Source organism: Geotrypetes seraphini, chromosome 12 (assembly GCF_902459505.1).
Source record: "Geotrypetes seraphini chromosome 12, aGeoSer1.1, whole genome shotgun sequence".
NCBI lineage: Eukaryota > Metazoa > Chordata > Amphibia > Gymnophiona > Dermophiidae > Geotrypetes > Geotrypetes seraphini.
Window position 1 is genome coordinate 120,534,254 of NC_047095.1, and position 24,492 is coordinate 120,558,745.

The 24,492-nt window shown below is 45.1% G+C and overlaps 2 protein-coding genes across 2 annotated transcripts in view; one reads left to right on the forward strand and one right to left on the reverse strand.

The window, feature by feature from the left end:
- The window catches only part of LOC117346863 (complement C4-like), a 55,029-nt gene extending 47,599 nt beyond the window's left edge, over positions 1 to 7,430 (reverse strand). Inside the window, exons 1-5 of the mRNA XM_033917032.1 lie at positions 7,268 to 7,430; positions 6,751 to 6,946; positions 5,261 to 5,444; positions 4,816 to 4,886; positions 2,516 to 2,604 (exon numbers count right to left, since the gene is read on the reverse strand). Of these exons, the coding sequence (XP_033772923.1) occupies positions 2,516 to 2,604; positions 4,816 to 4,886; positions 5,261 to 5,444; positions 6,751 to 6,946; positions 7,268 to 7,332 (605 nt within the window). The 5' untranslated portion in view covers positions 7,333 to 7,430. The remainder of the gene's footprint in view (positions 1 to 2,515; positions 2,605 to 4,815; positions 4,887 to 5,260; positions 5,445 to 6,750; positions 6,947 to 7,267) is intronic.
- A 4,068-nt stretch (positions 7,431 to 11,498) lies between these two features.
- On the forward strand, positions 11,499 to 21,323 carry LOC117346333 (nuclear factor 7, brain-like). The gene is made up of 8 exons (XM_033915729.1): positions 11,499 to 11,606; positions 12,046 to 12,474; positions 12,656 to 12,706; positions 16,483 to 16,578; positions 17,294 to 17,527; positions 17,688 to 17,710; positions 17,806 to 17,921; positions 20,851 to 21,323. The coding sequence occupies exons 1-8, from the start codon at positions 11,499 to 11,501 to the stop codon at positions 21,321 to 21,323; spliced, it is 1,530 nt and encodes a 509-aa protein (XP_033771620.1).
- Positions 21,324 to 24,492: the final 3,169 nt, after the last annotated feature.

Here is a 24,492-nt window from a genome sequence, read left to right on the forward strand (position 1 = left end):
CAAAGCCATGGTAGCGATGTTGCCGCGGTAACCGCCCCAAAGCCCGTTCAATTCCTACGGGCTTTGGCGCATTTACCGAGGCGGCCTCGCTGCCGCAGCTTTGTAAAAGGGGGCCCACAGATAGGACTGCTAGCACTGGCCCTGAATATCTCTGAACAGCTCTGAAGATCGGGAGGGAGCCAGACTCTGCCCCCGAAACGCCCCGGAACGCCCCCGATATTGCCAGCTTGCGCAGGGATGCTAACTGGTCATTTTCAGCGGCGCTTTAACTGGTTAGGTGCCGCTGAAAATGATTGGAAAGCAGCATTTTAGTGCGCTAACCGCTAACGTGTCCAGAGACTAAGATTAGCGCGCACTAATATTTTGGCATGCACTAAAACGCTTAGCGCACCTTAGTAAAAGAAGCCCTGACTATTTTTTTTTTTTTATAATAAGGAGGTTTCTATCGTGTTGATATATTCGTTAAGCCCTATTATGGTTTATGGTTTGTTAGCCTGATACACTGCACTTCCTTCAAAAGATAAGAGAGCGGTTCACAATTTGAAACAAATAATTAAAATCACAACCGAAAAGAATGCCAGAATGTCCTTTCAAGCAGCACAATGGGATCAGGATTTGAATTTCTTAATTATGGCGACTAACTCTTATCTACAATTTCGACTTGTTTTCAAAACGGATCTTTTTACTGAACACTTTGAAAATCAGGCATGCTTTGCCTCTCTTCTCATCTTTTTGTATTCATAACTTTTATGTGAAATCATTTTTATTAACCAGTAAAATACAGAAAACGTACAAAAGAATCTAAACTGTTGTTTTTATACAGACTCTAATCCCAAACCCCCCCATCCCCCCCACCCACCCCACCCGGGCAGCAGCGGCGAAAACAGGGTCCTAAAGAGAGACATAAATAATAGAGAACAAATAGGTTCTTAAACATCCCAGAGCTGTCGTTGAACAAAAGACGTAAAAGTCAAACTAAAAGAATACCAACATTGACGAAAGAGTCTGCCGGACTTAGCAGACATGTCCACTATATCTCTACGTTCTAGCAACATTTGCTGTAACATTAGCGCTCTCCACTGTTGAATAGTTGGGGGCTGCGGCGAAAGCCACTGTAACAGTACACATTTCCTCCCCAGATGTATAGTTCTCTTAAGAAAAGCCGCACAGCCCGGTCTGGGAGGATGAAATCGAATCTGTAATGTAATGAGGAAGCTCGGATGAAGTCTCCAGGTGCAGCCCCAAATCTGAGCCACTGTAGTTATCAATTTTATCCAAAAAGAAGACACCAATGGGCAAGTCCAGAACATATGGCCAAAAGATGCCTGAGGTTGTTTACACTTGCCACATCCATGATCCGTGGTAAGTCCCATTATATGCGCTCTCTTGGGAGTGTAGAATGCTCTCAAAAGAAACTTATAATTGCGCTCTTGCTCCACTGATGAGAAGCGCAAAGCTTTTCCCAAGCAAAGTCCTCTACGTATCATATCCGCAGCTATGGGCACCTGCAAATCTGCCGACCATTTCCTGGCCAATGCCGAAAAGTCTGTATTTATAACTTTTTGCGAACCGCGTTGAATTTAGCGGTAATTGCGGTATAAAAGTCAGTTTTGTATTTTTTCATGTTATTTGACACTTCATTGGCTCCCCGTCCGTTTCTAAATAAACTCCTCTTGCTGACTTACAAGAGCATTCGCTCTGAAGCCCCCCCCCCCGATATCTCTCTTCACTTATCACCCCCTATGATCCTCCCCGTGACCTCCATTCATCGGGCAAGCCCCTCTTATCTGTTCCCTTCTCTTCCACCACCAACTCCAGATTCCGTCCCTTCGTTCTTGCGGCACCGTATGCCTGGAACAGGCTGCCTGAATCAATACGTCATGTTCCGTCCCTGGCAGGGTTCAAATCCAAGCTAAAGGTCCACTTGTTTGAAACTGCCTTCAACTCTTAACTCCTCCTCACTACTGTCAGATACCCAGACCCACTATAATCTCCCCAACCCTGAAATCTAAATTAGATTGTAAGCTCTTCTGAGCAGGGACTGTCTATTTTATAATAAACAACAGTAGTAGTAAATGGTAAGGAACAAGTCAGTATCAAAGCTAGAGTTGGTAGCAGTGACAACAGAAAACTGACAGAAAAGAAAGTTTATTTGAGCGTTTACACATTGTGAAAAATGTATTTGTATTGTTTATATTTTTATGCAGTTTTTATATGTTTTATTATATAATTATGCTTTAAATGTTTGCCAGCTATAATTGTGATTGATCGTAAGACTTTGGTTTATCTCGTTTTGAAATCTGGATTTGTTTTGTTTTAATGATTTGACCCTTGATGCTACCTTTTTAGGCGAAACATGGCCACATTGAATCAGTTTGCTATATTGGTTTTCGATGTATTATTTGCTTGTGCTACTGACTTCCAACAGTGGGTGACTTTCAACTAGTCAGCGCTTATTCTGAGAAGCAAAACCTACCCATAAGGCTCTCCACCTGCTCAGAGACTTGATACTCACTCTGAAATGTCTGGGATGATAATTTCCTGGTTTATGATGGAGTTTCTGACCACCTGCTCCTTGGTAAACACCTGGACACCTTGAGCATTCTGGGAAGGAAGAAGAGAGACTGACAAGTAAGCATGCTTAAGGAGAAAGTGTTGCAAACTCTAAACCTGAAAACAATATTTTCCCCTTCTGATCTAGGAGGGGACTAGAGATTCAGATACTTTTCTGCAAGGTCATTTGACAAAAATATGCCAAAAACAGAAAGACAGCCATCTTGGCTTCTGAGATTATAGAACGGCCATCTTGATTTTTCTTAAGAAGCCTGAAACTCCCATGATGCCCCACTAATGATGATATCACTTTGCTCATGACTGGAGTAAGAAGGCAAGAGGTAAAGTTTCCACTTAACCCAAGTTAACCAGAATACGTTAATCTAGTTTTGGCTTTGTCTCATTTTCCTTATAGTAATCGGAACTGAAATTCCTACAGGCAACAGGGCAAAACCAGGACAGGCTGACATTGGTGAGACAGTCAAAAACAAAACAAATTTTTGGTTCAGGTATATTTAAAATGTTGAATATTATTCACGTAGTTTTGTATTTTGATTTTTATTTATAGCTTAATCGCTAATCTTCCTCCTGATGAAGCAGCCCACGTGAAACACGATCGGTGTAGAGCAGTGATCTCAAACTCAAACCCTTTGCAGGGCCACATTTTGGATTTGTAGGTACTTGGAGGGCCTCAGAAAAAAATAGTTTGTCTTATTAAAGAAATGACTATTTTGCATGAGGTAAAACACTTTGTAGTTTATAAATCTTTCCTTTTGGCTAAGTCTTAATAATAATATTGTCATTTATAGCTAAAGAGACATAGGATCAAGAAACTGTTTTAGTGATTATGATAAACATACCGAGGGCCTCAAAATAGTACCTGCCGGGCCTCATGTGGCCCCCGGGCCACAAGTTTGAGACCACTGGTGTAGAGGAAGTAATAGTGCGGATTGATTTTTTTTATTGGTATTGATTTATTCAAGAGCACAGCCATTTCTTTTGGAGCACATTTTGAATGAGAACACTGGAAATGACACAATTTGAGTTCAAACCAGCATGGTTGTATAGACTTGAACACTCCTAGCTCAGCGCACCCCAGACTACAAGAAGATCTGGAACTTAATGTTTGAGCTAAGTACCTCCTTCACACGATAATTATTTGAAAATATTATTTTTCAGATTAACATCCTCTCTTTTTCTAGTTAACCATGTGAGGTAGGTAGGAGGTTGCGATGATGCCTGGATATAACATCATTTTTTCATAACACTGCTGTGTTTGAATGATGTTTGAAACTGAGCACTCACATATATAAAACACAATAGATTATATCTTATTTTAGGAAAGTGTTTTTTAATGAAGATTTAATCAGTTATTGAATTCTTAAGTATTTTGATTGGTGAGACAGTAACACAGATATGAGGGAAGCGAGAGAGAGAGATTGGTGGAAATGATTGCTTTGCAGGGGAGGGAAATTGATGCCGGAGAAGCTGAAGTCCTGGTGATGGGTGACGAAGGCTGCTGTCGAGAAAGGGGAAAGCCTGCAGAAGCGAGACACACTGTGGCCACCAGAGACTGCTGTTGCTGGCAAGAAAAATGCTAGCTTCCACCTGCTCCGAAATATTGTGGCTTGCCTAGTATGTCCTCGGACAACTGGGCACATATTAAATATGGTTAAGTAAAGAAATACTCCTCTGAACTCAGTGATGTCATCACAGGCAGCCAATGAGCAGTCACTTCCTGGAGAAACGCAAGATGTACCATACTGGATCAGACCAAAGATTGATCTAGCCCAGGGGTAGGCAATTCCGGTCCTCAAGAGCCGGAGCCAGGTCAGGTTTTCAGGATATCCACAATAAAAATGCATGAGATAGATTTGCATTTCAAGGAGGCAGTGCATGCAAATCCATCTCGTACGTATTCATTTTGGATATCCTGAAAACCTGACCTGGCTCTGGCTCTCGAGGACCGGACCCCTGATCTAGTCCAGTATCCTACTTCCAACCATGGCCAAACCAGGTCACAAGTACCTGGCAGGATGCCAAAAACTACCAACCCCAAGAATAAACAGCGACTTTCCCCAGGTGTACCTGGTTTGTGGACATTTCTTCCAGGAACTTGCCCAAACCTTTTTGAACCAGCTACATTAATTGTTCTGACATATCATGCAGAGGGGACAGTAAGGGGTCTGACCGAAATGGAGGCGTCAACAACAGAAAACTGGTAATAAGAGGCCAAGGGAGGAAGCGATGGTTAGTACTCACAAAGATGCGGATAGTGACAGGTTCACTGGAGGGACGCATCATGTGATCCAGGACAAAAACCCGATATAGTGCTGAAAAGGAATCAAACCAATGAGAGTTAAGACCTGAGTGGAGCAGGGACAGAGGTAGAAGGGGGTAAAAACCCATGATACATCAATGGTGATGGAATGGATGAGCCATTCCATTGGATAAATTGAGGAGCTGGACTTAGAGCTGACCAAATATTTGGCCTTAACTTTAGGTGATCTTACTTAAATTTATCCCAAGGTGAGTGTAACTGCCTTTAATGTTCAGCAGGGTCTTTCTTACCTTTGGGGTAGAGATGTGGGCAGACACGTAGCCCCCAGAAGGGGGTTCCATCTGACGCCCCGTCATACACAGCTGGCTAATCCAGCATTGGGGTAAAATGAGGCCCCGGATCACCGGAGACAGCCCTGTATCTTACCCTTCTGGCTGGGCGTGTAGATGCTCTTGTCCGTCTGGATGAAGAGATAGCCCCTGCGGGTGGACAGCAGGATAGGGAACAGCCGTTTTCCTCCGGGTAGGGAAGGGCTGTTGGCCACCAGCTGTACATACTTGGTGGTCTTCAGCTGTTCGATGCCACACTGCTTCATTTCGGCCGGGGTTACCTGCCAGGGGGAGAGCGCATGCATGTCAGTGTCCACACGCAGGTGTTTGAAGCATGATCTTCTCATGAAAAACAAGCTTGGGTACAAAAAGGGGGTGGGAGGAGAGAAGTGGAGAGATTGTAGAGGAAGAGGCTGAGTGGGGAAGAGAGATGGAGACTTGAGGTTGTTTAGGGAAGGAATAAGAACATAAAAGCCATACTGGGTCAGACCAGTGGTCCATCTAGCCCGGTGGCCAATCCAGGTTACAAGTACCTAGCAGAAACCCAAATAGTGGCAACATTCCAGAATCTCGAAGAGTAGCTACATTCCAGAATCTCGAAGAGTACCAACATTCCAGAATCTAGAAGAGTAAGCAAGATTCCGGAACTCCAAATAGCAACATTCCATGCAGAATTCCATGCTACTGATCCAGGGCAAGCAGTGGCTTCCCTCATGTCTGCTTCAACAGCAAACTATGGACTTTTCCTCCAGGAACTTGTTCAAACTTTATTTTTTACCTGATTTGCTAAGGAAGCAAGAGCCTAAAGAAGGAGGAGAATGGGGAAACAGCAGTTGTGTTGGGTGAGGGAGAGGGAAGGAGAGAATGAGGAATAAATGATAGGTGGAAAGGAGAAACCCAAAGAGAAAGGAGAGAGAAAGGAATTGCGGAAAAAGAGACAGACAGAATGAGAGAGATTGCAGGGGAGATATAAGAGGAAGACTGGAGAGAGTTGAAAGAGGAAAAGAGGGTTGAAAAAGATCACAGAAGGAGGGGTGGGAGAAATGGAGAGAGGAAAGTTGAAGAGGAAGATACAGAAAAGAGAGAAAGAGGGAGCAAAAGATCCAGAGGAGGGAGACATGGGAGCAAGAGATGGGGAAACCGAGAGGAGGGCGAGCAGGGGGCAGCGTTGTACAACAAGAGAGAAGAGAGGAGAGGAAAGAGAGGTAAAGAAGGAAGAGATAGAGAGAAGGGAGAAGGAAAGACAGGGGAAGGGACTTAGGTGACATGTCAGGGAAGAAAGGAGAACTAATGACAGAGAAAGATATGGGGAAAGAAGGATGGGAACACAGAGAAGGAAGAGAGACATGGGGGGATGGATAGGGTATGAGAAACAGGGAGAAAAGGGGCAAGCAAAGGACTTAGGCAGAAGTGGTGAGAGATAGCAAGAGGAAGAGATGGGAAGAGAAAAAAAAAAGACCTGGGGGGTGAGAGATGGAAGGAGGGGCCAAAGGGAAATGAGGAGGAGAGGAGAACGGGGAAACATGGGAGGGAGAGAGGTAGAGGGTGTAAGGGAGGACCTGGGTTAAACAGAGGCGAGATTCATACCTTCAGGTTCTTAATCTGAACAAACCCGTTGCCCTCGTTTAGGGTGAAGGTCTGGTCTTTGGAGCACTTCAGGTCTGTCCTCTGATTTAGGAAGTGCATGGTCACTGTGATCTGCTCCTGGGCCCCCCCAGAGGCCTGAACTGCGACCGTCTCTTCCACCCCCACATGGATGATGTTAGGAGCAGTTATAAGTATCCTATGGAAACGGACAAATGGACAGTTCACCTAGCAAAAGCTGCCCTAGAACTCCTCCGACCACTCTCCCTCCCCCCAGTTCTCACCCTTGGACCCCAAATTTTCACCCAGAATGGTACATGCGATGTAGAAAGACGGACCTCCTGTGATCTCAAGCTGTGAGAGAGGCTTCTACGCAGCGATGGGGACCTAATACTCGAGTAATTGAATATAAACCACTTAGGCTATGCTACAAATAAATAAATCAGGAGGAGAAATTCAGGGACTCTCCCCAGTTATTAAGGGTGCCCCTACAAAGACAGTTGAACAAGATCTCACTTACGGAGGGATCTGGTGAGAGACTGCCAGCAGGAGACTGAACCACAGAATCCTCAGCACGAGCTTCATGGCTCTCTTGTAGGAGAATGTTCTCTCTCCTCTCCGGTATCAGAGTGCTCTGTGTGAGAGGCTGCAGACTCATAAAGGAGTGCCCTGTCTCCTCTTCTGTGCCAGCGCTTTCTGTGTAAGGTGTCAGAGGGGCTGGGCAGAGCAGGGAAGGGGGGGGGGTGCAGTGGATGGGTGGGATGAACTGACAGATTTGCTAATGATTACACACAGCTCAAGGATTTTGCAGTGATAACATTTTAGCAAACTTTTTGTTTTGTATTTTTTTTTTTGTTAATACTGCTTGAAATCAGCAATGAGTTTATCGGAAAAGTCTTTGAGAAAGAGAGAGGTGGGAGTTCCAGAGACAACAGCTTCTTGGAAACCCGCTTTGTATAAAGCGGGATATAAATAAAAAACATAAACCATAGATAGAGCAAACTCAGGCTCTAATCCCACTTCTGCCACCAACTCTCCCTATGTGACAACCTAACCCGCGGCCAAGCTTATTTTCGCAAAAGGAAAGTTCGACCACGTCTCCCCACTCCTCTCCAAGCTTCACTGGCTCCCAGTATCCTCCAGAGTCCTCTATAAATGTGCCTGCATAGCCTTCAAGATCCTACATGGCGTCCTTCCTCCCGTTATCCCACTCCTTTGGAATTCCTCAAACCCGCTCTCTACTAGATCCTCCCAAAAACTGAAACTATCTTTCCCGTCTATAAAAGGTATATCCCGCGCAGGAAAACTTGGAACATCCCTCCCTTTTAGAACCACAGAACTCTGGAACAACCTCTCATCCCCGCTCAGAAATTCTAGCTCCTTCCAATCCTTCCGCAAACACTTGAAAACTTGGCTCTTTTCAAAAATCTAATCACCTCCTGTTCTCTAGCACCCTGTCCCTCTCTATCTTCTCAGTCCCTCTCCTATATCCCTTCTTTGTAGTTCCTTTCCTCTCAACCTCTGTAAACCGTGCCGAGTTCTGCGCTTGCGGAGATGGTGCGGTATACAAACCTAAGGTTTAGTTTAGTTTAACCCTAAGAGGAGAGATTTAGGGCACCTGCTTCATCAGCCTAATCCCTTCCCCTCCCTACCTATCCCTTCACATCCTTAGCTGCCTGAAAATATGGTATGGATGTGGGAGCCCAAACCTGGTAATAGGGATCTTCAGAACATGGCACAGATCTAGAGAGACTTATTTGGAATTTTCTAACTACTCTTGTGCCCTGATAATTCCTTTATCCTGGTCTGGGAACAGCAAGAGAGGGAGAAGGGAGGGTGAATAACTTCAGCTGGCAGGGAATTCGCCTGCTGCTGGGAAGAGATCACTTGATTTCTGGAAAGCGAGATCAATTTTGCAAGCAAAGGCACTGTTTACTGACTGTAAAAAAAAAGTTCTATGTACCTGACTTGGGCTATTTCCTCACACACAAAAATATACAAACACACACACATACAGATACAGGTCCCGCTAAGATCACCAGCCTCAAACAAGGAGCATTTAGTCTACAAAGACCTAAACAAAAGCTTAAGGCCTCCTTTGAACCTATTCAACTAGGCCTCAACTAGGCAAACTATAAGTGCACATTATATATGATAAAATAGCTGAAGAAAAATAGAAAATGAATATTTAAATATATTTTAAAAACTAGAGCTATTAGTATTGGACTATTGGTAAATGCACAAGAGCCAATGATGAAAATCACCACGTAATTTCTTCCCGCGGTTCAGAATCCTAACAGCGGTGGAGTGGAGGGACTGAGGCTTTTGCATTTAATTAACTATTACTCTATGGAAAAAATTTTTGGTATCTAGTCCCATTTCTTACCATTAAATCATAACAGTATATGGTCGGATATTAAGGTTGGAATAATACAATTAACATAGCCATTATTCAAGTGCTTTTTATTTAAGGCACATGTGTAAGTTGTGTATTGCATGCTGTTATTTTAATAATCTGTTACGTTACCTTTTAATTATGATGGCTGATATGCGGGCTACAAGTGTTTAAAATAAATAAATTGTAAATAGCATACAACAGTGCGACAAGGCGGTGGTTGTTGCCAGAAGGATGCTGGGCCGTATAGAAAGAGACGTGACCAATAGAAGGTGTTGATGCCCCTGTACAGGTCGTTGGTGAGGCCCCACTTGGAGTATTGTGTTCAATTTTGGAGACTGTATCTGTCAAAGGACATAAGAAGACTTGAAGTGGTCCAAAGGAGGGTGACGAAAATGATAGGAGGTTTGCGCCAAAAAACGTATGAGGAGAGACAGGAAGCCCTGAATATGTATACTAGGAAGTTCTTCTTCACCCAAAGGGTGGTGGACACCTGGAATGCGCTTCCAGAGGGTGTGATAGGACAGAGTACGGTATTGGGGTTCAAGAAAGGATTAGATAATTTCCTGAAGGAAAAGGGGATAGAAGAGTATAGATAGAGAATTAATATACAGGTCCTGGACCTGATGGGCTGCTGCGTGAGTGGACTGCTGGGCATGATGGACCTCTGGTCTGACCCAGCAGAGGCACTGCTTATGTGCTTATATACTTTAGAGGAAAGGAGGGACAGGGGAGATATGATTCAGACGTTCAAATACTTGAAGGGTATTAACATAGAACAAAATCTTTTTCAGAGAAAGGAAAATGGTAAAACCAGAGGACATAATTTGAGGTTGAGGGGTGGTAGACTCAAGTTTCAAGTTTATTTGATTATTTGATCAAACGCCTATCCAAAATACTAAGCGTTGTACAATAATAATTAAAACATTAACAAAAGTACACAGAGTCTAACATCTTAACATACTTCGGGGTTTTTTTTTTTGTTGTTGTTAATCTACAAGGACACAATAGGAAAAAGGGGGGGAGAACTACAATATTTATTAAGAAAAGATACAGCAAAGGAAAGAACAATGGTTCGGGAAAAAATCAAGAGTAACTGGACTTGAAACGAATAGTCAATTGTAGGCATCTTTAAAAAAGAAACATTTTAAACTATTTTTAAATTTCTGTAAATTGTGTTCAGATCGTGTATATATATATAGGAAGAGAATTCCAAATCATGGGGGCAGTTACTGAAAAGATTGTATTACGTCGAGTGCCTTTTATTCTTAAGGACGGGATATTAAGAGTATGCTGTGAGGTGGATCTTAGAGCTCTCAGAGGGTCATATGGAATAAGAAGTCTGTCAATAGATGCTGGGACATGGATTTGTATTGTTTTGAAAGTTAGAAGTGCTATTTTAAATGTTATTCTATATATGACGGGTAACCAGTGGGCTTTTTTGTAGAAGAGGAGTGACACGATCATATTTATTTGAACCTGATATAAGTTTGAATCAATTGTAAACGTTTTATATCCTTTAGGTTTATCCCTTTCAGTAGAGAATTACAGTAATCCAAATTTGGATATCACAAGGGAGTGAATGTTAGGAAATTCTACTTTACGGAGAGGGTGGTGGATGCCTGGAATGTGCTCCCGAGAGAGGTGGTGGAGAAGAAAACGGTGACGGAGTTCAAAGAAATATGGGATGAACACAGAGGATTTAGAATGGGAAAATAATAGTAAATATTAAAGAACTAAGGCCAGTATTGGGCAGACTTGCACGGTTTGTGTCTGTATGTGGCCGTTTGGTGGTAGATGGGCTGGGGAGGGCTTCAGTGGCTGGGAGGGTGGACGTGGGCTGGAGACTTCAGCAGTTGGAGCCCAAGCACAGTATCGGGTAGAGCTTTGGATTCTTGCCCAGAAATAGCTACGAAGAAGAAAAAAATTTCTATTGAATCAGGTTGGGCAGACTGGATGGACCATTTGGGTCTTTATCTGCCGTCATCTACTATGTTACAATGCCATACCGTGAACTGTTATTTGAGTATTTATTCAGCTGTAATTATTTAGGTCTTGCTTATTTGTCTTGCCTTGGGTGAATTTTTTGAAAACTGGTATTTAAATCCTAATAAACAGATAAATAAAAGAAAAACAGTACACATTCTCCCCTTGCTAGCTCCCCCCCCACCAACACACACACAGCTGTACAGTATATAGAGCCTCCTGTGGAACTACAGTTTTGTACTTTAGAGGTGGTTCTCAGTTTCAAAACCACCCAATAAGACTCTTCAAAGCAGGATTTGAAATCTGTGCCCCAGGCTTGCACGCTCAAAACACAAACTCACGTTTCCTGTTGACAACATAGGGGGGTCCTATGCTCGCTCATACATCAACTGGAGCTACACCAGCAGGAGTGTCTCAGCTCCCCAAAATATCAACCAGCCCCCTACCCCAGCCAACGGACATGGAGAGAGAAGGACAGGTACCGAAACACCTTCCCCCCACGATAAAAATAGCAAATTATCAGTCATAAATAATATCGAAACTGAGAACCAGAGCATCTCGTTCTGAGTCAACGGGAGGTCAGCACCTAAGGGGATAGCTGGGTGAAAGGGTCTCAGTCTGACTCGGTAGGGAGAGGGGCAGTGAGTGGGAGACGGGGCACAGTGAAGAGAGATGCTATCAGGGGAGATGAAGTGAGGCTCAGTCAGGAGAGATGCTGTTAGAAAGGAATGAACTGATTATGAGTTATGAAAGATGCAACTTCTAAGGGGGCCATGGAACTAGGACTCCCCCCTCCCCCCATGCACTGAAATCCAGGTAGCTGTGAGGAAAGAAGGAGGGGAAACAGCCTTGGAAGTCTTCTAGAACATCCCAGGGATTTGGGCTGACTGGTTAATATTGGTTTCTTCCCTGCATAGGTACTGGGAGAGGTGGCCAAGTCATGTGCCGTGCTGGTGGAGAGCCTCAGCGATGAGGTAACCTGTCCCGTCTGCCTGCAGTTTTTCCAGGACCCCGTGAGACTGGAGTGTGAGCACAACTTCTGTCTGGCCTGCATCACCCGCTGCTGGGAGTGCGCTGGGAGCGCCTACACCTGCCCGCTGTGCCGGGAGACCTGCCCCCAGCTTCCACCCAAGAGCAACCGGCTGCTGGCCAGCATCGCCGAGCGAGTGCGCAGCCTGTGCGTGGAGCCCGTCTCCGCAGGGGCCCCGGTCTGCGCCAAGCATGAAGAGAAACTGAAGCTGTTCTGCGAAGAGGACGGGGAGCCCCTCTGTGTGGTGTGCGGGGTTTCCAAGGAGCACAAGGGCCACACGGTGACACCCCTGCATGAGGCAGCAGAGCTGATAAAGGTGAGACAGAGAGGAGGCTGCCTATGTGACAGCACAGAGCTAAGACATCTTCAGAACCTGGTTCGAATTCCACCCCTCCCATCCCCATCTGACAATTTATTGGTGAGATAACAGAGCTGCGACATATACAGTAATAAATTCTAACCCTGCTGTTAAGTGTAGTTACTTACCTGTAACGTAGGTTCTCCGTGGACAGCAGGATAGACAGCTACATGGAGAACCTACGTTACAGGTAAGTAACTACACTTTTTCACACGCAGAGCTGTGACACCTACAGACGCCAGTTCCAATCCCACCACCGACTCAGACTCTGAATAAATATGTCGTTCCGTGCTGGCTCAGAACAATAGCTCTTCAATTCTGGGTCCGCTCAGAAATGCCCGGCAGAACTAAAAATCAGAAAATTCCATCCCTTGTTGCCAAGTCGCGGAACTTAGAGGTAGCGAACCCCCAGGCCTGCGGGCCTTCCTAATAATTGTTAGCTGACCGGCCCTCCGGGAACTTGCCCACCTCCTTGACTGCATCCTCTGGCAACGAATTCTACAGTTTAATTGCGTGCTAACTTCAAAAAAAAAAAAATAGGGCCTGGTAGTCAAAATGATTTCATCAGGCAGGAGTGGCTGAGCAGGTCAGGAGGGGATTATGAAGTAGCAGTTGGCCAGACAGTGCCATTTAAATGTCCCCTCCGACTGCTGCAGCCCTGGCCAGTTAGTGCCAGGGCGGTCTAACAAGTTATGCGTGCCAGAACCCACAGGGCTAACTGGGGTCACCGTATTTGTGAAGACAAAAAAGAGGACCCATGACCCTGCTCAGGACCCATCTACCCCGGCCTTACCCTCACTGGCTGAATATTGATCCATATTTCCTTAATTTTTTTTTTTTTTAACCTGATACATGTAAAGTCTTTAAAACTTTACTGTTTTCACAATATTTAAACGGCTTACCTATGTAACCAATTAACTGACAGCATTGTAAGATCTATTTTGATGACAGATTAGGAACATAAGAACATAAGAATTTGCCGCTGCTGGGTCAGACCAGTGGTTCATCGTCCCAGCAGTCAACTCCCGCGGTGGCCTCCGGGTCAAAGACCAATGCCCTGAGAACAGCCCTGCCTGCATACATTCCGGTTCAACAGGAACCGGTCCAACTTTGTCTTGAATCCCTGGAGGGTGTTTTCCCTCTATAACAGCCTCCGGAAGAGCGTTCCAGTTTTCCACCACTCTCTGGGTGAAGAAGAACTTCCTTACGTTTATACAGAATCTATCCCCTTTCAACTTTAGAGAGTGCCCCTTCGTTCTCCCTACCTTGGAGAGGGTGAACAACCTTTCTCTATCTACTAAGTCTATTCCCTTCATTATCTTGAATGTTTTGATCATGTCCCCTCTCAGTCTCCTCTTTTCAAGGGAGAAGAGGCCCAGTTTCTCTAATCTCTCATCATATGGCAACTCCTCCAGCCCCTTAACCATTTTAGTCGCTCTTCTCTGGACCCTTTCGAGTAGTACCGTGTCCTTCTTCATGTACGGCGACCAGTGCTGGACGCAGTATTCCAGGTGGGGGTGTACCATGGCCCAGTACAGCCGCATGATAACCTTCTCCGATCTGTTCGTGATCCCCTTCTTAATCATTCCTAGCATTCTGGTCACCCTTTTCGCATCCGCCGTGCATTTGCGCAGACAGCTTCATTGACTTGTCAACTAGTACTCCCAAGTCTCTTTCCTGGGGGGTCTCTCCGAGTACCACACCAGACATCCTGTATTTGTGCATAAGATTTTTGTTACCAGCATGCATAACCTTACACTTATCTACGTTAAACCCATGTCACGGCCCATTTTTCGAGCGTGTTTATGTCACGTTTGCAGATGTTTGCAATCCTCCTGTGTCTTCACTACTCTGAATAACTTCGTATCATCTGCAAATTTAATCACCTCACTCGTCATACCAATTTCCAGATCGTTTATAAATACAGTGGTGCCTCGCATAACGGACGCCTCGTACAGCGAACGCTGCGCATAACGAACATTTTGTCTTGCTCCCTATAACGAACTTCGTTTCACACAACGAAGTCGCCCGAGGGGCCCGGGGGGGGGCGGAACTACTCTCGCCGAAGCCGGGAACAGCAGCACCCTCCTGTCTGAATGCAGTGTTCCATCATCTCCCTCCACCTTACCTTAGATGCCGAGTTTTCCGGCTTTCTTTTTCGGCCAGCCACACACTTTCAAAGAGCAGCACATGCGCGCATGCTCTGTTGTTCAATCTTCTCCTCTGACGCAACCGGAAACCGGAAGTTGCAGGAGAGGAGAACATTGATCAACTTCAGCAGCTGCGCGTGCACAGCTTTTTGAAAGCGTGCGGCTGGGTGAAAAAGAAAGCTGGCAAACTCTGCATATAAGGTGAGGTGGAGGGAGGGAAATGTAGGGCTGCAGAACGAATTATTTTCTTTTACATGTATTCTTATGGGAAAACGTGTTTCACACAACGAACGTTTCACATAACAAACTTGCTCCTGGAACGGATTAAGTTCGTTGTGTGAGGCACCACTGTATGTTGAAGAACACGGGTCCAAGCACCGAACCCTGCGGCACTGCACTGGTGACACTTTTCCAGTCCGAGCATTGTCCATTTACTCCCACTCTCTGTTTCCTATCCAGTAGCCAATTTTTAATCCACTTGAGTATTTCACCTTCGATTCCATGGCTTGCAAGTTTTCGAAGTAGTCGTTCATGTGGAACCTAGCCGAACGCCTTCTTTATTTTCATGCATATTCTGGTCTTTGACCACTTGTAAACCGAGTCGAGAGATGACCCGGTATATAAATTGAAAACTAGATTAGATTACATGTTGGTTTCATGGAATGTTCCCTCACTCTCATAGTAGATGACAGCAAATAGGATTTTATAATCCTCTGTAATATCTCCTCCCACTCATGTCCAAGTTAAAGAGCCCTAACTTTTTTGGTCTTTCATCAAGAAGAAGCCATTCCATGTCTTCTGTCATGTTGGTTCTGTTCTGTGTTGACTCAAGAGTTGTAATTGGGAAGGAGGGAGGTGGACTGGAAAGGGGGAGGGGGCTGACCCTCATATACGAGGGTCATTTCATAAATAATGCACACTATTATTTTTTTTTTTTTAATTATTTACATGTTTTGGGGTTTTTTTCCAAAGTATTTCTTTACAGTCCTTCAATATAGTCTCCCTGCTTTGCAATGGCCAAATCCCAATGTCCAGGAAGATTCATTATTGCATCCAAGACACCATTTTTATTCAGTTGCCAAATGGCTCGGGTACCGGCGGAAGAAAGCTCTTCCAGAGATGCAAAATGATGTCCACGCAAAGGTTGTTTCAACTTTGGAAAAAGGTTGAAGTCTGGTGGACTTATGTCTGGACTGTAGGGAGCATGAGATAACACCTCCCAGCCGTATTCGCACAGTTTTTCAATGACGACATTCCCAAGCATTGTCGTGAAGAATGAGGGACCCATCCAAGATCAACCGAGGTTGGGCTTTGTGCATTTTTCTGCGCATTTTTTGCAAAAAATCACAATAATACACTGCTGTGACACTTTGTCTGTGATGATGATGCCTTCATGATCATAAGCAAAAATCATCATTTGTTTGACTTTTGATTGAGCTCGTCAAAATTTTTTTGGTTGTGGGGAAGTTGGAGCTCTCCACTCGTTGGACTGTGATTTCAGCTTCAGCTCAAAGGCTCAACAATGCCTGACCTTCAACGTCGAATCTTTGTTTCAGCATGGTTGCATTGTCCAGGCGTCTCTGATCGTCAACAGACACAGTACCCGAGACACCTGCAGCCTCCATTTCCCACGTTTGTCATAGCCACACTCTGTACACCACAGAGCTCCTACGCACATGTCCTGTTGCTTCAAGCTCTGAAGTGAAAGTGAAAAAAGGTTTACTGCAATTACATCATCCACTCCCTAATGTTGCCAATCTGTGCATTCTTTCTGAAATGACCCTCGTATCATCTTATATGTCTGTGTAATTTCCAGGAGAAACTTCAGCAAGGCCTGTGTCATCTGAAAGAAAGGAGGGAGTCTGTCCAAGACACTCACGCTCAGCAGGAGGAGCTAATCCAGAACCTGAAGGTATCGCTTTGTGTATTTTTTTTCTTCTTTCTTTATAGGGATTTATTAAGGTTACAGCCAGTACAATTTTAGTAACAGCATAGCAAAAGTGAAATGAGCAAACATAACTATAAGTACAATCAATTAGGGAGTTGAATAGTGAGAGGGCGGAGGGGGTAGACCATGCCAGGTGCTCTCATGATGGGGTGACGGCACCTCTCCCTCTTTCAACCCATTCAACCCAATCTTTGCCAGCATGAGCAGCATTTCCTGCCTGCTGCTCACGCAGGCCTTAACGCTCCTTCTGACATCACTTCCTGGTCACGAGTCCAGGAAGTGATGTCAGAAGGAGCGCTGAGGCTGGCACAAGCGGTAGGTTGAGAGATGCTGTTCACTGCCGGTGGGAAGAAAGAGAGGTGCCGGCACCCCTACTAAGAGGTATGTGGGGGTTGCAAGACGCAGCAATGTCCTAGCCACCTCCTTCCCTCGCTACATTGTTGCAATTAGGTAAACTTGGAAATGACAACCTTAAAACCTAACCGTTTAGAAAATCTGGTAGCCCTAAGCCATATTGTAAATCAGCAATTCTTGTTGATAACAGCCATCTTGCCTACAGGGGAACTTAATTTCCCATAGCTGTTCTTGTATAATATATGTTGTAATGTGTGTGGGATCAATGGAGAAAGAAGGCATCTTCTTCCTCGGTGAAATGACTCCTCCTTTACTGGCCCTGCAGGAGGAGGCCTCCAGGCTAAGGGAGCACATCCTGTCTGAATACCAGAAGCTAAGGAAGTTCCTGGAGGAGGAGGAGGAGGCCCTGCTGGTACAGCTCCTGGCTGAGGAGCAAAGGATTCTGGGAGAAATGCAGAAGGCAGTCCAGGATCTGCACCGGGAGAAGGCCGCACTGGATCAGGAAATTCAGTGGTACCAGGACAAGCTGTCAGTAAAGGACATGGACATCTTACTGAAGGTAAAAGAAGATCTTGGCCCTAGGAGACCATGCAAGGATCAAGAGGAGGGAGAAAAATGTCTGAAACTTAGAATGGAGACAAATGTGGTATAATAACTTTATATGAAGAATACCGTGCGCCTCTTCCTTTCTAACTGTTCCCCTCTCTTTGTTCCCTCAGGATCTCATGGCGCTGAAGGACAGGTAAGCCAAGCCCTACTCGCGACAGGCGCGCTGCCTCCTGCCGCATGTGGTCTGTCCACGCTGACATGTGGGCCTCTTTCTCACTGTTATTTCAGGTGGAATCAAGGATCCCGGGAGTGGTCTGTAGTGTCGGAGCCCCTGAGCCACGGGGTCTTCAAAGGGCCCCTGCAGTACGCAGCCTGGAAGAAGATGAAGTCGTTAATTCATCCTGGTAAGCAGAACATAAATCACAGTACAATGACACTTATCTATTTACAACTTTTTTTATATATCATTCACAAAAAAAAAAACCCCACAAAACAGTTTACATCAATTAAAACATACATAAGATAAAAAGTAACCATATCATAAAATCTACATAATTAAACAATTTCTTCTCTTCGAATGTCAACCAAGATTACAATAGCAAACGTGGTTAAGCAGATTCTTTTCTTCCAATACCTTCTAATAACTCACAAAAATGCTGCGTTTTTAACTGCTTCTTCAACTGAAACCAGTTTCCACGCAGTCGTAACTGGCCCGCCCGGGCATTCCACATTTTAACCCCAGCAACGCAGAAAGTCATCGCTCTAGTGTCTGCATCATTTCCCTGCACTACTGGATTTAACAGCTTTTGATTTTCAGATCGTAAAGATCTATTCGGCTTCTAGAGTGCCATGCTTAGGGTGCGATTTGAGGAGGCTTTTCGAAACCCAAAGTGCCAGGTTTTGAAAAGCCGTCTGGGGAAATGGTGTTTGATGGTAGATAGTCTGGTGGACCACAGAAACAATTTTATGTTGTAGCCCAGTAATGTAATGTAATTTATATCTTATATACCGCTACATCCGTTAGGTTCTAAGCGGTTTGAAGAAAATATACATTAAGATTATAAATGAGAAGTAAGAAGGTACTTAAAAAATTCCCTTACTGTCCCGAAGGCTCACAATCTAACTAAAGTACCTGGAAATTAATAAAGAAGAGAAAATAAAGATGGTTGAAAAAAGAAAAATTCTATGTGAACTTATAGGATGGAAATTAAACTGACAGTGAAGAACTGTATGAAAAATACATATGGAATGCAGTTAGAGAGGGTAGGTTACAATCTATTGATGGTATTTGTTTAATTGGAAGGTGTTAAGGTGGGTAATTTGGGGGAAGGTTATCTGAAGGTAGGTGAATCTTCTGGAGGTAAAAGAGGAGGGGTTAAGATATTTGGATGAATTTTTTGAAAAGCAGGGTTTTGATTTCTTTTCTGAATGTTTTGAAGTTGTCTGATATTGTCATAAGATTGGAGATGGAATGGTTGATTTTTGCTGCTTGTGTTGCCAGAAGGTTGTCAAACATTTTCTTGCGTTGTGTGCCTTTGAGTGGGGGGAAGGCGAAAGGGTTCAAGGTTCTTCAAGCACCGGTCTGTGGATCAGTGCCGGTCCACAGAAATTTCCTGCCGGTCCACAGGGCCAGCACGTGCATCAGGCCCAAAACAGTGTTCTTCAACCGCCGGTCCACGGTGTGATCGATGCGGCGTCATCTTTGAGCCAGTTCCCTCTTCCTCACTAATTCAGTGCACAAAGCCACAGGCAGTGGCTCCTAGGTGCATCCTGCGCCTGGACCGGAAGCCTTGGGTTCCAGATGAGGCGCGGGACACGCAAGGAGCCGCTGCCCACAGCTTTGTGCACTGCATCAGTGAGGAAGAGGGAGCCGGCCTGAAGATAACACCGGGGGGGGGGGGGCATAAAATGGCCAGGTGGGAGCAGGCCAGAAGGTAAGGCATAGCATGGAGGGAGGGAATGATTTTATTTTTGAATTTAGTGATTGAATTATGTCAATTTTGAGAATTTACATCTGCTGTCAATGTGCTTTGTGTAGTTTAATTTTGTGGTTAACCATTATGTGTTGTTAATAAGATTATATTGTGTGTATCTATGAAAAATGAATGGAAAAAATAGTGTTACAATTAGTACTATTTTGGGGGCGGGGTCTGGGGTGGAGATTGGGTAGAGATGGGCCCACGACTTAGCCCAGTGTTCTTCAACCGCCGGTCCGCGGACCAATGCCGGTCCACAAAATAATTCTTTTTTTTCTGCGGGTCCATATGTGTAAAAAGGTTGAAGAACACTGTTGTAGCCAAAATGAAACTGGTAACCAGTGGAATTGCTTCAGAATTGGCGTGATATGTGCCATTCTGCCAACTCCCATTAACCTAGCTGCGACATTTTTAACCAATTGTAACGCTCTACCTCTTGTTATTAACTATTTCAATGACTATGAAGTCTGCTTCTATATGTATGTAACACAGTGGTGTCGTAAGGGGGGGGGTGGATGCCCCTCTTGATAGTGGTCCTCCTCTACTGTAATATTCCTGCTGTCACACCTGCATTGGCTCTTCTTCTGATTTCACTTCCTGGACCCACGCCTAGGAAGTGATGTCAGAGGGAGAGCCCATGCAGGCACGGCAGCAGGTTGGGATTGCTGCTCACGCATGTGGCAGTGGGGGGGGGGGGGCGAGGAATGAGCATGTAGGGATGGGGTGGAGAAAAGAGTGGGGGAAGGGCACCACCACCCCGGGCACCTTCCACCCTCACCTCGCCACTGTACGTGCATCCATTTGTATATGAAAGTTCTCACAGACACACAAGTGTACACAGATACGTGTACTTGTGCCAGTCACAGACACTGAAACAGGGGCTCAGAGGAAAGGGTCTATGTTCCAGGTGTGTAACTTAGTGCTGTGTGTGTGTGACGGAGCGTGAGTTTGCACACTCTGCTTCTGTCCTCAGCGAACGCCGCCAGCTGCACCGTTGCAGCAGGGATGGGGTTAACCACATCCCCTCCCTTATTCTCACATTAACTTGCACTTTTGTCGTCCCTCCACAAGTGCAGAGTCAGGCCTGTATGTGGGTTTGTATGTGCGAGGAGCTCTGCATTTCATGGGTGTCTCAGTGTGCGCAGGTCTGTGGTTGTATCTGCAGAGCTCCGAGTCTCCCCCTTTCTGCGCCCAGCGCCCTGGTGCCAAAACTCTGACGAGCGAGAAACGGGGCACAAAGCTTGTGAAAGGGAGACAACTTTCAAATGAGTGTGAGTGACCCTTTCTGCGGTGAGAACGACACAAGCCCATCCGGAAGGGCCAGTTAATCCCATAACGTACTCTTTTCTCTCCGCAGGAGGAGCCGCCCTGACCTTCGACCCCCTCTCGGCTAATCCATACCTGGTTCTATCAGAAGATGGGACGAGTGCCCGGTACTCCTACACGTCTCAGCCGCGACTGGAGAGCCCTGGGCGCTTTGCGTTCTGCGCTTGCGTGCTGGCCTGTCAGGGCTTCTCCTCGGGCTGCCATTACTGGGAAGTGGACGTGGGGGATCGGCCAGACTGGGACATCGGGGTGGCCCAGGAGTCCGTAGACAGAGAGGGCTGGCTTGTCCTCACCCCCGACAACGGCTACTGGACTTTTGGGCAGGTTGCCTGTGGCACTGTCGGCGTTTACCTCGACTATGAGGCCGGACGGGTGTCCTTTTATGATGCAGGGACAATGGAGCACCTCCGCACCCTCACTGGCTCATTCTCCGAGAAACTCTACCCCTTCTTCTTCCCAAGTGGGGACTGTAAAGCCAAACCGCTCCGGCTGCTGCAGCCTTAAGCCACCGGCGTCACATTCCAAGCATCCAGCATGAAACAACTGCCGCCAGCGATGCATCCCATGTTTCTACTGCACACCGATGTAACCAGTAACACATCCAGTGGCATAGTAAGGGCAGTGGCACTCCCCTGTGCCCCCTGCGTCCTTCTTCCCACCCCCATTCCACACTTGCACTCTCCCTCCCCACCCCCCTGTACCTCCGCCAGCATGAGCGGCTTCAGCAGCATGCTCCTCGTGCCAGCGTTGACTTTCCCTCTGATGTCACTTCCTGGCCCCATGACCCGGAAGTGATTCAGAGGGGAACCAGGCAGGCTTGCGCTAGCGAAGATAATACAGAGGTACAGGGTGCTGGGAAGGGATGGCACGAAAGTGGCATGGTGGGGTGGAGGAGGTGCCAGCGCCCTCACACCAACTTTGCACCCAGGGCGGTCCGCACCCCCCTTACTACTCCACTGGACACATCTCATGTTAAACCATTGTCTTCCCTCTGGGTTTCCCTTCTTCCCTCGCTCACTGACTTTGTTCTTCCCCTTCGTAGCTCGTTTGCAGATTCCAATCTGCTTCTCTGGCTCTCTGTCAGAGTTAGATTATGGCCATGCATATATTTGGCATCATGTGACACCGTTGTATCTGAAATTCCACTGGTTGCCAATGGAATTTAGGATCAAATTGAAGATCTTGATGTTGACACACGGAGCACTGTTTGCATTACAACCATCTTATCTTTCTAGCTTGGTGTTGTTTTATGCTCCCAGGCTTTTATTACGATCTTTAAATGATTATAGGGTAGCTGTTCCCCATATTTCGAAGGCTCGTCTTGCCTCAACTAAAGACTTTGCATGTTCCTCTTTAGCTCCACGGTTGTGGAAGAGTCTGCCCATAGATTTGAGAAAGGAAGAATCATATATCAATTTTTAAAAGACATTTGAAAGCACGCTTTTTTCAAACGGCTTTTTTAACTTGAGAAAATAAGATTGGGGACTACAATTTGCATAATGGTGTTATTTATTTTAATAAAAATTTTTATGGTATTGATTATTTTAGTTTACTGTGGATAAAGTGATGGTTATAAGAAGATTATGGCTTAAAAAAAATTATTTCCTTTTTATTTATTTTTTTTAAACTGTTTTTTTTGGGGGGGGGTTTGGTTTTTTTATATAATTCTTTATTCATTTTTGCATCTTACAACAAGTGAATTAAACATAATATAAACAATTTCCACATATCACTTGTATTTACAATCAAATATTCTTATATGATAAATTAAATACCCCCCTTTTTATTATCAATCCTATTCCAAATGATATACATTCCCCAACCCACCCCCACATATATACTACCCATGTGCTATGATATCTGATCATTAGAATAAATAGTCAATGGTCCCCATATTTTTTTTAACATTATGAATATTCCCTTGTTGTAACGCTATCATCTTTTCCATCTTATATATGTGACAAACTGAATTCCACCAAAATGTATAATTTAATTTAGTATAATCTTTCCAGTTTTGAGTAATTTATTGCATGGCGACCCCTGTCAATATTAATAATAACTTGTTATTATTATTTGCAGAAATCGGACTCTGAGTTCTCATTGCTGTACCAAATAATATAGTGTCATACAAGAGTCCTACATGATTTTCTAATAATGTATTAATTTGGGGCCAAATTAGTTTCCAAAAAGCATTTACACAAGGACAAAAAAAAAAATCAAATGATCTAACGTCCCAACTTCTAATCTACAATGCCAGCATCTATTGGATCTAGCGCTATCTAACTTTTGTAAACGTGTAGGGGTCCATAAAACTCCTTTTTATGTGAATGGAGTTCTTTTCAAAAATTGTTCGTACTTGTATATTGTAAACCACTTTTATCCTTTTTTTGGGCTGTATATGTGGTATAGAAAGCTTTTAATAAACATAAACCCATCTTGTTAGGCTAAAACATATTTCTGCATTTCTCTGATTCTTGGCTATTTGCTCTATGTGACCTAAAGTATGTTGGGATATGTCTCTGTACACACAAGTGGATAAAACCCGAGGTCTTTCTTACAGCCCTGTCACAGACTGTACCACCAGCCTCTACCACCAGGTGGTGCCATCATCCCACAACAGCCAACAGTGAACCAGAATCCCGCTTTCCCCATCAGCACCAAATACTACAGTTTTGGGATGGGAAAGGGGTGTCAAGAGGTCGTATCAGTACTGGTGTAGTTGGCCTGCTTACTTTGGGGTGAAGAAGCAAAGGGTAAGGAAGTTATGTTAGCAGTAGGGGGAGGGGATGTCAGCTTTAGTAGCCACAATATTTGGGGAGGCACCATTGCCCCCCCCCCACTCCCACCCAGTATTGAATAAACTCATAATTGATCTTCCACTCCAACTAACTCCCCTTCTTTTTAAAGTTGGCCAATTATTTCATTCCTAGGGAAACGATAGCAATGGAATGAAAGCAGAACACCCGCTGTGCTTTGCGCTCCAGTGTCACTCTGCAGAAACTAAGTGTAACATATACTAAGATCTGAGTTCGAAGACCCAGAGGCAGCCACAGTTATACAAGCCACGTTCAAATGGATCATTTATACCTAGGAGCACCAGTGACAAACCAGGGGGGAAACCACATCCTGAGCTTTACCTGCCAGTGTTACTCCCAGCAAATGAGTGTCAACACCAGCAAAGTCTGAGCTGGGAGTTCCAGGGCCAGCCAGACACACACACAAGCAGCACACCAGTGTGCCTCCTGAGATTTCAGGTGTGCCACGACACACTGGTGAGGAGGAGAGTCATCCATGCCGACTCACTGCCTACAGGACGTGCCTCTCGCAGCGAGTCAGCCGGCGCAGATGACTCTCCTCCTGGCTGGCGTCTCTCCTCCTCTCCCCGCACCTCCCGGATCCCTCCACCGAAGCGGGTCATGGCCAGATGGGCCTCCACGCACTTCCAGGTGCCTTCCGGACAGGGCACTAGATTTAGTATGCCGTTGGCTGGAAAGTTTGCGAGACACTGGTGTAGAGTAATGTTTACCTGTTGATTTGGTCTTAATTATTTATCAAAAACGTCCATGTAAAGGAAGCTTTTGAGGGAACTTTTAAATCTTTCTAATACTGTTTCTTCTTGAAGATGAATTGCTAAGTAATTCCATTGCTGGGGGCTGTAACTGAGAAGATTTTG